Source organism: Callospermophilus lateralis, chromosome 1 (genome assembly GCF_048772815.1).
Source record: "Callospermophilus lateralis isolate mCalLat2 chromosome 1, mCalLat2.hap1, whole genome shotgun sequence".
In the NCBI taxonomy this organism is placed as follows: domain Eukaryota; kingdom Metazoa; phylum Chordata; class Mammalia; order Rodentia; family Sciuridae; genus Callospermophilus; species Callospermophilus lateralis.
Genome location: NC_135305.1, coordinates 122,128,133 through 122,143,088, shown reverse-complemented (window position 1 = coordinate 122,143,088; position 14,956 = coordinate 122,128,133). Strand labels below are relative to the sequence as shown.

General features: G+C 37.1%; 1 protein-coding gene across 14 annotated transcripts in view; it reads right to left on the bottom strand.

Annotated features, from left to right (window-relative positions):
* Depdc5 (DEP domain containing 5, GATOR1 subcomplex subunit) overlaps nucleotides 1-14,956 on the bottom strand; it is a 147,983-nt gene that overhangs the window by 98,907 nt on the left and 34,120 nt on the right. For 13 of the 14 annotated variants that reach the window (XM_077108702.1, XM_077108706.1, XM_077108704.1 and 10 more), the window contains 5 exons: nucleotides 6,866-6,969; nucleotides 5,876-5,950; nucleotides 4,333-4,467; nucleotides 3,241-3,302; nucleotides 3,046-3,119 (listed from right to left, as the gene is read on the bottom strand). In XM_077108702.1, coding sequence (XP_076964817.1) covers nucleotides 3,046-3,119; nucleotides 3,241-3,302; nucleotides 4,333-4,467; nucleotides 5,876-5,950; nucleotides 6,866-6,969 — 450 coding nt within the window. The remainder of the gene's footprint in view (nucleotides 1-3,045; nucleotides 3,120-3,240; nucleotides 3,303-4,332; nucleotides 4,468-5,875; nucleotides 5,951-6,865; nucleotides 6,970-14,956) is intronic. The other variant, XM_077108713.1, reaches the window with a different exon arrangement.

Here is a 14,956-nt window from a genome sequence, read left to right as displayed (position 1 = left end):
CCTGGTGAAGCTCCCAACATACAAATCCATGCTATATCATTAGCTGGCAGTAGAGAACCAATTTAGTATGATAAATAAAGTGATAATTCAGGAAACATTCAAGATACTATTAAGTAAAACTTGAGAAAATTACAAAACTTCAATTCATATAAAATTTTGTGAATTTTATAACTAGCTTCAAAACCATGAAATACAATGTATAATTAAACAGTAACTTTTTTTTTAACTGAGAAATAAATCTGAAAGGCTATTAAAAAGTTCAATTAATTGCCCATTCCTGTAATCCCAGCGACTCAAAGGCTGAGGCAAGAGAATCTCAAGTGCAAGGTCAACTTGAGCAAGTTAGCAACACCCTGTCTCAAAATGGAAACTAAAAAGGATAGGAATGTAGCTCAGTGGCAGAACATCTCTTGGTTTAATTCCCAATACCAAAAAAAAAAAAAAAAAAGTATAATGGGAACTTGGGGTTGAGCTCAGTGGTAGAGCACTTGCCTATAGCATGCACATGTGATCCCTAGCACTGCAAAGAAAAAAAAAATGTTATCACATCATCTTATAAAACTAATCCTTCCTTGCTCATTCCTAATTCCTCACCTATGAATAATTACAACAACCACCATACTAATGGCAACATAGCCTAAAAGAAAGATAATGGATAAACACAATAAGGCTAAACTCAACATTTATGATGAGTTTTCAAGCTGGTTTCCAGTAAAGATTTGAAATTAAATAAAACCAAAATGTAAAGTTCTATTGAGCTTGAGATGTAAGTCAAGCAGTCTGGCCTTCATGAGTCTCAGCATAAAAAAGACAACAGAGAAAGGTAGAATGCTCTGGAAATAATGAAAAAAAAAGCAGCTATTGGCTATCAGGAGCAGTACAGAAAAGACTCAAGAGAAAAGATATGTTAGGGCTGGGCCTCAGAGGATGAACAGACATTTACAAAAGAAGGGCAGGCAGACAGTCCTTCTAGGCAGGAAGACCCAGAAGAAGTAACAGTGAGGTATATCTGCCATATAGAATTAAAGACGTCAAGTAGTAGGACAGGAAGTCACAGATGTCAAAAGCTCTAGTCTTTATCAAGCTGGCATGAGAAATTAAAAGAGAAAAGGCAGGGCTGGGGATGTGGTTCAAGCGGTAGCACACTCACCTGGCATGCGCGGGGCGCTGGGTTCGATCCTCAGCACCACATAAAAATAAAAATGTTGTGTTCACCGAAAACTAAAAAATAAATGTTAAAAATATTCTCTCTCTCTCTCTCTCTCTCTCTCTCTCTCTCTCTCTCTCTTCTCTCTCTCTCTCTCTCTCTCTCTCTCTCTCTCTCTTTAAAAAAAAAGAGAGATGGGCTGGGGATGTGGCTCAAGCGGTAGCGCGTGCAGCCCGGGTTCGATCCTCAGCACCACATACAAACAGAGATGTTGTGTCCGCCGATAACTAAAAAATAAATATTAAAATTCTCTCTCTCTCTCTCTCTCTCTCTCTGTCTCTCTCTCTCCCCTTTAAAAAAAAATTAAAAAAAAAAAAAAAGAGAGAGAGAAAAGGCAATAGGATTTGGTTTTACAGAAAAATGACTCTAACAATCAGGTAAGGCACTGGTTGACAGACATTTGTCCCAGACTTCAAGGTTCCTTGGTGCTACATCAGGGCCTATTGTGTGAGAGAGGAACACTAATACTTTTTCACTTTTCTATATTAGAATTCCAGGAAAAAAGTCTTGTCTCTTAAGAACAAAATTAAAAAGAAAAGAAGAAAACCACTGGCTTAAAGAAATGCTTCTAAATGGGGGTGCAGGATCTGGGCACCCAAGGAACATATGGCAATGTCTATAGACATTCTTGGTTGTCACAACTGTGGGTTTAAGCCACTGGTATCTCGTGAGGAGAGGTCAAGGATGCTGCTCAGTTTTCTACAATACACAGTTCAATCCCCCACAACAAAAATTGTTGTTCTGGTCCAAAATGTCAGTAGTGTCAAGGTGGAAAAACCTTGGCCTAAAGGATGGTTTGAAGAAAGGACAGACTAGAAACAGACACACCAGTTATATGCAATGGCACATGTTTCAATTCCAGATACTCGGGAGGCTGAGACAGGAGGATCAAAAGTTCAAGTCCAGCCTGAGAAACTTAGCAAGACCTTCAGCAACTTAAAGAGTCTCTGTCTCAAAAAATAAAAAGGGCTGGGTATGTAGCTCAATGGTAAAGTGCCACTGGGTTCAATCCCCAGTATCAAATAATCATTATCATTATCATCATCATCATCATCACAAAAAGAAATAGACATAACAATGAGATTAGTGTAATAGTTGAAAAAAATGAGGACCAGGATAAGGCAGTGGTATTAGTGGAGGGATGAAAGAAACTACTATGAGTTGGAATCAGCAGCAACACTGAGACCATATCCTATGTGGAGAAAAGGCTGAGCTGAAATCAGCACGGATACTGAGACTATATCTCATGTGGACAAGGTCATGGGAACTTTTCTACAAATGGAGGGGGCCAGGCACAAAGTGGATCTGCTAGGGGCTGTGGGAGTTGGGAATAGGACTTGGCAATAGTAGCAGAAATATGGTATTCAAGACCTGTTTTATTTTTCACTATAAACTGATCCACGTTACTGCTGAAATTTTGCATATAGAGAATTGTTAAGTAAATGCTAGAACTTTAGCTCCCGATTTGTTATTGTGGTGGGGCTCAAAGCCAAGGATTTTACAAATGCTAGGCAAGTGCTCTACTACTAAGCTACATTCCCAGTCCCACATTCTTATGACAAAAGGTTTAGTGCCATAAGAACAGAGTTAAAGGGTTGGGGCTGGGGCTCAGTGGTAGAGCCCTTGCCTGGCACGTGTGAGACACTGGGTCCAAATCTCAGCACCACATATAAATAAATAAAGGTCTATCAACAGCTAAAATATATGTATGTGTGTATATATATATATATATATATATATATATATATATATATATTTAAAACAAAAGAACAGAGTTAAAGAGAAAACAGCAAGGACACTATTCAAAATCCTTATCATCTACTGTTGATCATGCCTACCTGTGGTTTATCCAATGAGGAATATTATAGTCATCACCCAGCCGAGAATCTCGAGGAGCACTCCGATTGTGTAGCTGTGAGGGAAAAAGCACAAAGATAAGCTAAAAAAGAAGACAGACAAGGAACTGTTCCACCTTTTCTGTTTTTAACTACTTTCCAATTGGCCTTTGGGAAAACAATTCAAAATCTAATCACCTTGAACAATGGGACAGCATGTAATGGTTGCTCTCCCATGCACACCAAGTCTACACCAATTCCTAAAAAAGAGTAAGGGGAGGGGAACAGCAGAGATTAGTTTTCCAATCTATTAATGATGTTATTTAGCCTGGTCTGAAGCAAAGTCAGCATACCATTCTAACCTCGGTAGTGCTGCCTACTCAGCACAGTAAACAGATGCATTTTGTCTATTTTTTCCTCTATCGAATCCTGTCACACTATTCAGTGCTTGAAAATTAGCCTGAGGGCCCTCCAAGTGATGATTCATGAAAAATGACAAGGGCTCCTTTATTCAAGTTTTAAGATCAAGAAGTAAAAGGAATCTTATAATCTTGATAATATAAAACAATCTAGATCACTTAACAGAACTTTTTTCTTTTTTTGTGTGGTGCTGGGTATTGAACCCAGAGATTCATACATACTAGGCAAGCACTCTACCCCTGAGCTACATCCATAGCCCCAGGGCTTCTTTATTGGCAATCATGATTTACTTTCTCAATTCTATCTCTTTGATGATACACAAATCAAACTGGGGATACGGATCCAAGATAGGGATGCAGGGCACATCAAAGAAAGAGGATTGGACCAGATGATTTACTAATGCTTCCACTAAACATAAGCTGATGGCACATTTGTCTTTTAAAATAATCTCCCCTAGAAAGGAGTTCCTAGTGTCAAATATGTTTGGAAACTCAGAATACCAGATATTCCCTTTAGAGATAAACAAGATACACTAACATATTAAAAAATTCTGAGGAAGGGCCAGATACAGTGGTGCAAACCTATAATCTCAGCCACTCAGAAGGCTGAGGCAGGAGAATTATAAGTCTGAGGCCAGTCAGGGCAACTTAGGAAGACCTTGTCTCAATATAAAAAGGGCTGGGAATGCAGCTTAGTGGTACAGTGCTTGCCTAGTACGTATGAGGCCCTGGGTCAAATCCCCCCCACCCCCCCAAAAAAAAATACATTAAGAAAGATGACACACAGAACACCTTGTAGAGCTTCTCATAACTCTAAAGTCAATAAAAACTCAGCTTCTCATAACTCTAAAGTCAATAAAAACAGTGTTACCATTATCTATCATCCGTTGCTTGGTCAAAATCATGAGTAGGCGGTCCACTTCAAAGACACCCACCCCAGGCGTGATCACCACAGACATCTGCCCAGTCCGGTCAAAGTTGCGGTTGATATAGTGCTTGTCAAACACTTGAAAGAAAACAAAAATTCCCCAATAATGTTAACAGTTTTTCAAAAACTAGTTACTAGCAAGTATCTCTGTGCTCTGAGCATTTTATGCATATTTTGATAATAGCTATTGCCACTCTCTGACCTGAATTCTAGCTAAAATGTATATGTCTTTCCTCTTTTACATTAACAACTCCCTCAACAAAGAACTATATTACTGTCACTTTTGTCAATACCCCTTATCAATGCTTAAGACTTGCCTTGTGCAGCCTAAATGCTCAAATTTCATGCCATAAATTTAATAACCCATCAAGGGGTCTGTACTGAAACTTCCAAAATCAAATATTTAAACCAACTCAGAAGGTTTCTGTTATGGCAAATAATAGTATCTCAGCTACCACAAAAACACAAGGACAATGATCCTTAGGAAGGAAATCACACCACATTTCCTAACAATTGACTCCTCTTGAAAAGTACTGATGGGGGAGTGACTTTTTCTTATTTGATATACCATTCTATACTTTTATTTTTTTTTAATATTTATTTTTTAGTTGTAAGTGGACCCAATATCTTTATTTTACTTTTATGTGGTGCTGAGGACCGAACCCTGTGCCTCACACCTGCTAGGCATGCGCTCTACCACTGAGCCACAACCCCAGCCCCTACTTTTATTAATTTTTCCTTTTGTTTTTCTTTTTTTTTTTAATTGGTAATTTTTAGTTACATACAGCAGAATCCATCGTGATATAATTATATAAGTTGGAATATATCTTATTCTAGTCCCATTCTTATGGATATACATGGTGGTGGGATTCACTGCATTGTTTTCATATGTGTACATGGGAAAACTGTATCAGATTAATTTCACTGTCTTTCCTTTGCTTTTCGGGGGATGGGTACCAAGGATTGAACTCAAGGGCACTCAACCACTGAGCCACATCCCCAGCCCTACTTTGTCTTTTATTTATAGACAGAGTCTCATAGAGTTGCTTAGCACCTCAATTTTGCTGAGGCTGGCTTTGAACTCACGAATTCTCCTGCAGCTTCCTGAGCCACTGGGATGACAGGCGTGCACCACTGTGCCTGACTCCTTTGCTATTTTAAGTAATTTTTTAAAATTACCCAGAAGCAGTTGAGGGATGAGTTGAAAACTAAGAATACAGTTTGTAGTATTAAAAAAATAAAAAGAACCCAAGGAAGATTCCCTCCAGTTCTTTATGAGACTACAAAATTAATTTCACAACAGAAGACTCAAAAGGTAAGTGTTGGTCATTAAGACCAACTAATCAGAAGTCACTACTTACTTAGAATTAATTTAGGGAGTGGGTGGATGGAGGCATCATTGACTAGGTCTGGGACTCTGGGCATCAGTAAAGTCTATAATCATATACCAAGTAAGATGCTGGCTGTGGTTGGTGTCTGTACTTACCATTGAATGACAGATTGATGGCCTCTAGGTAGTTTCCTTGTGCTGAGGTAGAATTATCTCCTTGAGGAAAGCCCTCTGAAGCAAAAAGAGAAGGAAAAACATCTCATGAAAGATGAAAAAAATTTTTTTTCTACTGGGGATTGAACCCAGGGGTATTTTATCACTGAGCTACATACCCAATCCTTTTCATTTTAATTTTGAGACAGGATGTCCCTAAATTGCCTAGGCTGTCCTTGAATTTGCAATCCTCCTACCTCAGCCTCCTAAGTCACTGGAATTACAGAAGTGTGCTTATGAAAAATGAATTCTTAAAAAATTAGTAGAAGGATCATGTTAATTGAAATAAGCCAATCCAAAAAAACCAAAGGCCAAAAGTTCTCTCTGATATGCAGATGCTAACACAATAAGGATGGGGGCAGGGGGACAGAAGTTCACTGGATTAGACAAAGGGGAATGAAGAGAAGGGGGTGTGAAGGATGAGAAGAGGAAAGACAGTAGAATGAATCTGACATAACTTTATAATGTTCATATGTGAATACGTGAAAAGTATAACTCCACATGTATAACCACAAGAATGGAAGTTATACTCCATATATATATATATATATATATATATATATATATATATATATATATATAAAACATGTCAAAATATAGTCTACTGTCATGTATAACTAAGTTATACTCCATGTATATATAATATGTCAAAAAACACTCTACTGTCATATATAACTAAAAAGAACAATTGAAAAAAAAAATAGCGGAAGGTATCTGGTTCTATAGGGTTTCCCCCTCACCTGTATCAGGGACACTGTTCAACTTAACTGCATATGTAATGAACAAATGCATCCAATAAGAAATAAAAACCTGTCTAGAAGCAGAAACGTCAAATGGCAATGGAACAGAAATAAGCATGAACTTCTTTTAATCTCTAGCCTCCATCCTACACCTCCTCTCCCCACCCCACCATCTATCATATAAATGCAGTACCTGCCTGTTCCAGTCGCACCAAAACTGGATACTGGATGAAGAGCTTTTTAATGGTCACTAGAAGTGAAGTCCATTCTTCTCTTCTCTCATTCTGCACAACCACTCTGAAAATAGTATTATCACAAAAGAGATATCAAGCAGTAATTATTAACAGGATATCAAGTCCCTTACAGAGACTCAAGGAAAAAGGAAGACAGGATTCCTAGAGTCAGGGAAATTCACTACATATTAATAAAGTCGCATGTATTCAACAAACATAAAGAAATGTGATGGGGCTGGGGTTGTGGCTCAGCGGTAGAGCGTCCACCTAGCATGTGCAAGGCCCTGGGTTCGATCCTCAGCACCACCTAAAAATAAACAAACAAAATAAAGGTACTGTGTGCAACTACAACTAAAAAATAAATCTTTTTTAAAATAAATAAATAAATGTGATGATATTAATATTCATATAAATTATCCAGAACCTTGCATACCACTAAGCTATAGCCCCAGTCAATAATTATATAAATTCTAAATTTTTTTAAATATATGAAAATAAGCCAAGTGCAACGGCACACAGCTGTAATCCCAGTTACTCAGGAGCTTAGGTGGAGGATCACAACTTCAAGGCCAGCCTTGGCATTAGTAAGACCTTATCTCAAAATAAAAATTTTTAAAATGGGGGCTGAGAGCTAGGGATGTGGCTCAAGTGGTAACGCGCTCCTCTGGCATGTGCGGGGCGCTGGGTTTGATCCTCAACAACACATAAAAAGTAAAAATAAAGATATTGTGTCCACCTAAAACTAAAAAAAAAAAAAAAATGGGGGCTGAGGTTGTAGCTCAGTGGTAGAGCACTTGCTTAGCATATGTGAGGCACTGGGTTCAATCCTCAGCACTACATAAAAATAAATAAATAAAATAAAAGTATTATATCCATCTACAACTAAAAAAAATTTTTAATTTTTTTAAAAATTTAAATGGAGCTGGGAATGTAGCTCAGTAAAAGCACCCCTAGGTTCAATCCCAGTATTTAAAAAAAAAAGGAAAAAACACATTGATATTATGTCAATGCCTAAAGTTGGGCAGGGATATTAAGATCTACATACTGTTGAGGGCATGTAAATTTTGATGAATTGCAACTAGGGGGTACATATTAAAAACCTTAAAAAAGAACATCCGTATTCCAGATATATCCAACAAATACACCCAGATCAGAAAGCTAGATAACAAAGGGGCGGTTGGGGTTGTGGCTCAGTGGTAGAGCGCTCACCTAGCACATGCGAGGCCCTGAGTTCAATCCTCAGCACCACACAAAAATAAATAAATAAAATAAAGGTATTAAAAAAAAAAAAGAACAAAGGGATGGGTGGGAATCTGCCTATAGTATACTCTGTGTACTTTAAAAATTAGAACCACATGAATGTATTCCAAAAATAATAATAAATTAAAATTCTAAAAATATATATACTTCCCTTTAATCATTTTGTGTGTATGGGTGTGTGTGTGTGTGTGTGTGTGTGTGAGAGAGAGAGAGAGAGAGAGAGAGAGAGAGAGAGAGAGATTGATTAAACACAGGGCTTTACAGGCTAGGCAACCACTGAGCTATATCCCCATCCTTTATATATTTTTTTAATTTATTTGTTTATTGCCAGGCACAGTGGCACTCACCTGTAATCTCAACTCCATAGGCTGAGGCAGAAGCATTACAAGTTCAAGACCAACCTCAACAACTTATCAATACTCTTCTCAAAATGAAAATTAAAAGGACTGGGATGTATAACTAAAAAGAACAAACTAAAAAAACAAAAAATTTAAAAAGTACGGAGGGGCTGGAGTATAGCTCAGTGGTAGAACGCTTGCCTAAGATGGGTGAGTCCCTGGGTTCCATCCTCAGCGCCACATAAAAATAAATAAACAACAACAAACAAATAAATAAAATAAAGGTTAAATTATTTTTTTAAAAAAGGACTAGGGATGTAGGTAAAGTGCTTCTGAGTTCAATCTCCAGTATCTAGGAAAAAACAGACTGTTCACTGGTAATGACGATAGTAAAAAGTTGGAAATCACCTAAACGTTTAACAATAGTAACCCAACAGAATGTCTAAATAGCAATAAAAAAACGTACTATAGAAGTAGAGTGTTTGACATGGAATGATGATAAAGTAAGTAGGAAAATGCAGTTATAAAACAGTAGGGGGGGCTGGGGTTGTGACTCAGTGGTAGAACCCTTGCCTGGCATGTGTGAGGCCCTGGGTTCGATCCTCAGGAAAAGAAAAGAAAAGAAAAGAAAACAAAAGAGTCTGTTCATCTACAATTTTAAATTTTTTTAAAAAATTAAAAATAAAAAAAAAACCAGTAGGTTAAAAAAAAAATCAATGGAATGTGTGATCACAACTCTGTGAAAATTAAGTTTTGTTTCTATAAACATAGAACAGGGATTGATTCACCAAGTTGCTGATGAGTGTATCTAGGAGATAGAATTGAGGGTACTGCTCTTTACTTAACTATATTGTGATTTTCCTAAAATGATCTTGTATCATTTCATTCACTCTGGAAAATGTTGGAAAGGCATTTTAATGACATAAAAAAAAAATTTAACATATTAATAATATATAACATAAACCATTAATCTACATTAATAATTCATATTCCTAATTTACATCTTTTATATATTTGTAATTATATTCAAATGCATTAATATTTATCATATAGATATAATTATATATATATATATATATATATATTTTTTTTTTTTTTTTTTTTTTTTTAAAGCCAAAAGAGCTCCAGGATCCCACTGAACTGGTATGCAGCATTTATCTGTATGAGGGATGACTGATGGTGTTGAGAAAGAAGATGGCCCATCGCTTTCAGAAAATTCTCCAAGAATTTTCAGCCAAAAAAAGTTCAATAATATTGTTAATAATATTCATTCTGTGTATTAAGACACCAAAACTTATTCCTCTTATCTGGTTGTCACTTTTTTACTGGTATGCAATCATCCTCACATACCCTACTTCCCTATCTTCCCCAGCCTGTGGTAACCACTACTCTGTTCTCTACTTCTATCAGTCAATTTTTTTAGATTCCAAATATAAGTGATATCATGTGACATCTGTCTTTCTATGCCTGGCTTACTGTACTGAAATAACACACTAAATCCCAGAAAGATATATTATTTTAATTTAAAATAAAGAAAAAGATCAACAAGTAATTTAAAATACAATCAGTATTAGACTGAAGAATACAGTGATTAAAAGCAGACTCTGATTTAGACTGCATCAAACCCAGCATATTTCATTGTCTTTGGGTAAGTTACCTAAACTCTGTGTACAAACTTCTACAACCATAAAATGGGATAAAAGTAACTATTTCTTAAGGATATTGTGTTATTTAACTGAATCAAGTTATATAAAGGCCCTAAAATAGTACCCCATACATGGTAAGTCTGGAATAAACAGTAATTACCATCTTTTTTGGTGGGGGCGTAGGAACGGGTACCAGGGATTGAACTCAAGGGTACTCAACCTGAGCCACATCGCCAGCCAGCCCTATTTTGTATTTTATTTAGAGACAGGGTCTCACTGAGTTGCTTAGTGCCTCCATTTTTCTGAGGCTGGCTTTGAACTCTCAATCCTCCAGCCTCAGCCTTCCAAGACTCTGGGATTACAGACATAGGACACTGCACCCAGCTTAATTACCATTTTATCATCATCTCTTTTTATATAAACCTTTTTTTTTTTTAATGTGGTGCTGAGGATCAAACCCAGGGCCTCACTCGTGCTAGGCAAGTGCTCTACCGCTGAGTCACAACCCCCAGCCCCTTATCATCATGTTAATAGGACAGTGGAGCTGCTAATATTTTCTATCTTGTACCATTTTATATTTTGCAAACTTCCTGTGATAAACCTATGTTATTTTTTTAAACTACATAAAATGGTAATTCAAGCTAAGCATAGTGTTACATGCCTATAACCTTAATTATTCAGGAGGCTAACTAAGGCAGGAAGATCACAAATTTAAGGTCAGTTTGGGCAACTTAGTGAGATCCTGTCTCAAAATTTTAAAAAGGCCAGTCTTGATCACTCATGCCTGTAATCCCAGCAATCAGGAGGCTGAGGCTAGAAGACAAAAGTTCATGGCTAGCCTGGGCAACTGAACAAGATTCTCTCAAATTTTTTTAAATAAATAGATAAACAGGGCTGGGGAAGTAGTTCAGTAGCAGAGTGTCCCTTGATTCAATCCTCAGTACCACAGGGGGAAAGGTTATCTTAAAAATTGCCTAAGGGCTGGGGATATAGCTCAGTTAATAGAGTGTCTGCCTTGTATGCACAAGGCCCTAGGTTCAACCCCCAGCACCACAAAAAAAAAAGGAAAAAAAAAAATTGCCTAAAAGGTTTCCACAATTTCTGTCACTCTTTAGAACTTATCAATACTAATTAAAAACAAAATTATAGTTAATAAAGTACTTACACTTTTTTATTTTGCAGTACCAAGCATTAAACCCAGGGGATCTCTACCACTGAGCTACTTACTCAGTGACACTGCAGGGACACCAGACTCATCTCTGTCCTGCTGCGATACTTGTGAGGTACAAAGCATCAACAAGACAATCTTACTAATAAAATAAATAAAAAGTGTCTGGGCTATGGCTCAGTGGATAAGCTCCCTTGAGTTCAATCCTTAGTAACAAACAAACAAACAAACAGGGTTGGGGATGTAATTCAGTAATAAAGCAACCCTAAGTCAAATCTCTAGTACCAAAAAAAATAAGTAAGTAAATTTAATTTAAGCTAGGCATGTTGGTGCTCGCCTACAATTGCAGTGATTCAGGATACTGAGGCAGGAGGATAGCAAATTCAAGGCCAGCCTTGGCAATTTAGCAATGCCCTGTCTCAAAATAAAAATAAAAAAACAGGAGATATAGCTCAGTGCCCCTGGCATCAATTCCCAGTCCCAGTCCCCCTGCAATATAAAATAAATTATGATTTTAAAAAATTTAATTTTAAAAAATAAAAATAGCTGGAAACAGTGATACATGCCTATAATCCCAGTAACTCAGGAGGGGAGGATCACAAGTTTGAGGCCAGCTTTGGCAATTTGGCAAGACCCTATCTCAAAATAAAATTTTAAAAAGAGCTGGGTCTTTAGCTCCAAGGCAGAATGTTCCTGGGTTCAATTTCCAGTATGATAAGCTAATTAAAAAATAAAAACAAAATGCTCCCTTACTCAGTGACACTGCAGGGACACCAGACTCATCTCTGTCCTGCTGCAATACATGTGAGGTACAAAGCATCAACGAGACAATCTTACTAAAAAAAATTCAACTAAGTCTTCAAAGCAGGGCTTCTCAATGCAGGCATCTTTTTTTTTTTTTTTTTAATTAATGCAGCATTATAGTTAAACACATTAGTTGGGTTTATCCTGACTAATTTGTAATGCATGGAATTTAAGTTCATGTTCCCCACTTTTCTCACTCCTCCTCCCTTCCTGTTCTCCTTCATCTACTCTATTGATCTTCCTTTCATTCTTCTACTTATTTATTTTTTATTGGTTATTTCTATTTATACATAAAGGTAAAATTCCCTGTGGTATATTTATAGATACATATAGCATGATTTTTTAAATCTTTTCTGCATTTCCTCCCCTTTCCCATCCTTCCTCTCTCCTTCCTGATCTTCTTCTCTTCTACGGATCTTCCCTTTATCTTTATGATATCCAATCCTCTCCTCCTTTCCTTTATTTTATTCTAGCTTCCACATATGAGTTTACCCTTGATTTTCTAATACTGGCTCATTTCACTTAGCCTGATGTTCTCCATTTCCATCCATTTACAAGCAAATGCCATAATTCCATACTTCTTTATGGCTGAGTAAAACTCCATTGTGTGTATATACCACAATTTCTTCATCTATTCACCTATAACAAGTATCTAGGTTAATTCCATGATAATTGTGAACTGTGCTGCTATAAACTTTGAGGTGGCTGTATCACTATAGTATGATTCTTTGGGATATATACCAAATAGTGAAATAGCTGGGTCATATAGTGATTCCATTCCTAGTTCCATGTAGGCACCATTAATATTTTGAGCAAAATAACTGTGAGGGACTACTTTCTGCATTGTGGGACATTTAGAAACATTCCTGATTTCTACCCACTTGATACCAGCTGCATACCTTCTTCTCACCACTCATTTAAGAAAATAAGAAATATCTCAAGACATGACTAAATATCCTGGAGCAGAGAATCTCAGTTGTAACCTCTAGTTTACAGAAAAAGTAAGTTAAAACTTATTGCATACACATGCAATCACATAAATCCAAAAAGGGTATTCTACAGCCTTCCTACTCAAATTGTTGTGTAAACACCAGCAATATGTGAAAACACAGGAGCTAGCTAGAAAAGCAAATTTATCCCATCCAATCCTGAACTGATAAGAAAAAACATTTTAAGTCAGACACAGTGGTACATACCTGAGGCTGAGACAGAAAGATTGCAAACTTGAGGCAAGCCTGAGAATTTAATAAGAGCTTGTCTCAAAATAAAATCTAAAAATAGACTGGGATGAAAGCAGGGCATGGTGGTGCACACCTGTAATCCCAGCAGCTCAGAAGGCTGAGACAGGAGGATCACAAGTTCAAAGCTAGCTTCAGCAATTTAGCAAGGCCCTAAGCAACTTAGCGAGATTCAGTCTCAAAATAAAAAATGAAAAGAGCTGCCAGCCCGCCTGAAACCCCAGCAGCTCAGGAGGCTGAGACAGGAGGATCACAAGTTCAAAGCCAGCCTCAGCAAAAGGTAAGGTGCTGAACAACTCAGTGAGAGCCTGTCTCTAAATAAAATACAAAATAGGACTGGGGATCAGGTTCAGTGGTTGAGTGGCCCTGAGTTCAATCCCCAGTTACCACAAAAAAATAAAATTAAATTAAATAAAAAGAGCTCAAGATGTGGCTCAGTGGTTAACTGCCCCGGGATTCAATCCCTTGGGTACTAAAAAAAAAAAAAGGACCTGGGATGTAGCTCAGTGGTAGAACACTTACCTAACATGAGCAAGGTCCTAAATTCAATGACTAGTACCAGGGGGAAAAAAAGGTTTACAGGATAAGCATTTTGTACAAGATCCCAGTGGGTAGATCACATGCACATTAAAGTATATTGTTTATTTTTCTTTTTTTCATTCTTTTTAGGGCTAGGGATTAAATCCAGGCAAATGCTTCTCAGTTCCATACTAAAGCTTAAGTAGCACAGTTCACAGAACTACTAACCTAGAGTCTTCAACAAGTGAATGGTTAAAACCAACACAGTGGCACATACATGAAACCCCAGAGGCCCAGGACACTGAAGCAGGATCCCAAGTTCAAGGTGAGTCTCAGCAACTTAGTGAGGCCCTAAACAACCTAGTAAGATGCTATCTCAAATTAAAAAATAAAAAGGAATGGGGATGTGGTTCAGTGGGATAGCACCCCAGGTTTAATCCCCAATACTGGGTGAGGAGGGGAGAATAGACTAAACATAAATTATTCTGAGGACAACTAAGGAAATCTGAATACACACTACATTGTGTATGATACAATAGAATTACTATTACAACTTTTTAATTGTGAAATGTGATAATAATATTATTTTATATATAAAAATGTTCTGTTTTAGAGTAGGAAAGAAGAGCATGAGAAGAAGATTACCACTAAACAGGGACGAGAGATGGGAGGGACTAGGAGGGAGAAGGGGAATTGCACAGAAAAAGGAAAGAGACCCTCATTGTTATACAAAATTACATATATGATAGTGTGAGGGGGAAGAGGAAAAAAAAAAGAGAGAGAGAAATGTGTCACAGTAGATTGGGTAGAGAGAGGTGATGGGAGGGGACAGGAGGGGAGTGGGGGATAGGAAGGGCAACAGAATACAATAGACACTAGTTTTGCTGTATGTATAAATGTGGCTGTATAACCAATGTGATTCTGCAATCTGTACACGTGGAAAAATAAGAATTCATACCCCATTTGAATCAAATGTATGATATGTCAAGATCATTGTATTGTCTTGAGCAACTAATAAAAAAAAGTTCTGTTTTGGTTTTGCATAAGAATAAAATGTTATAATATCTACAATTTACTT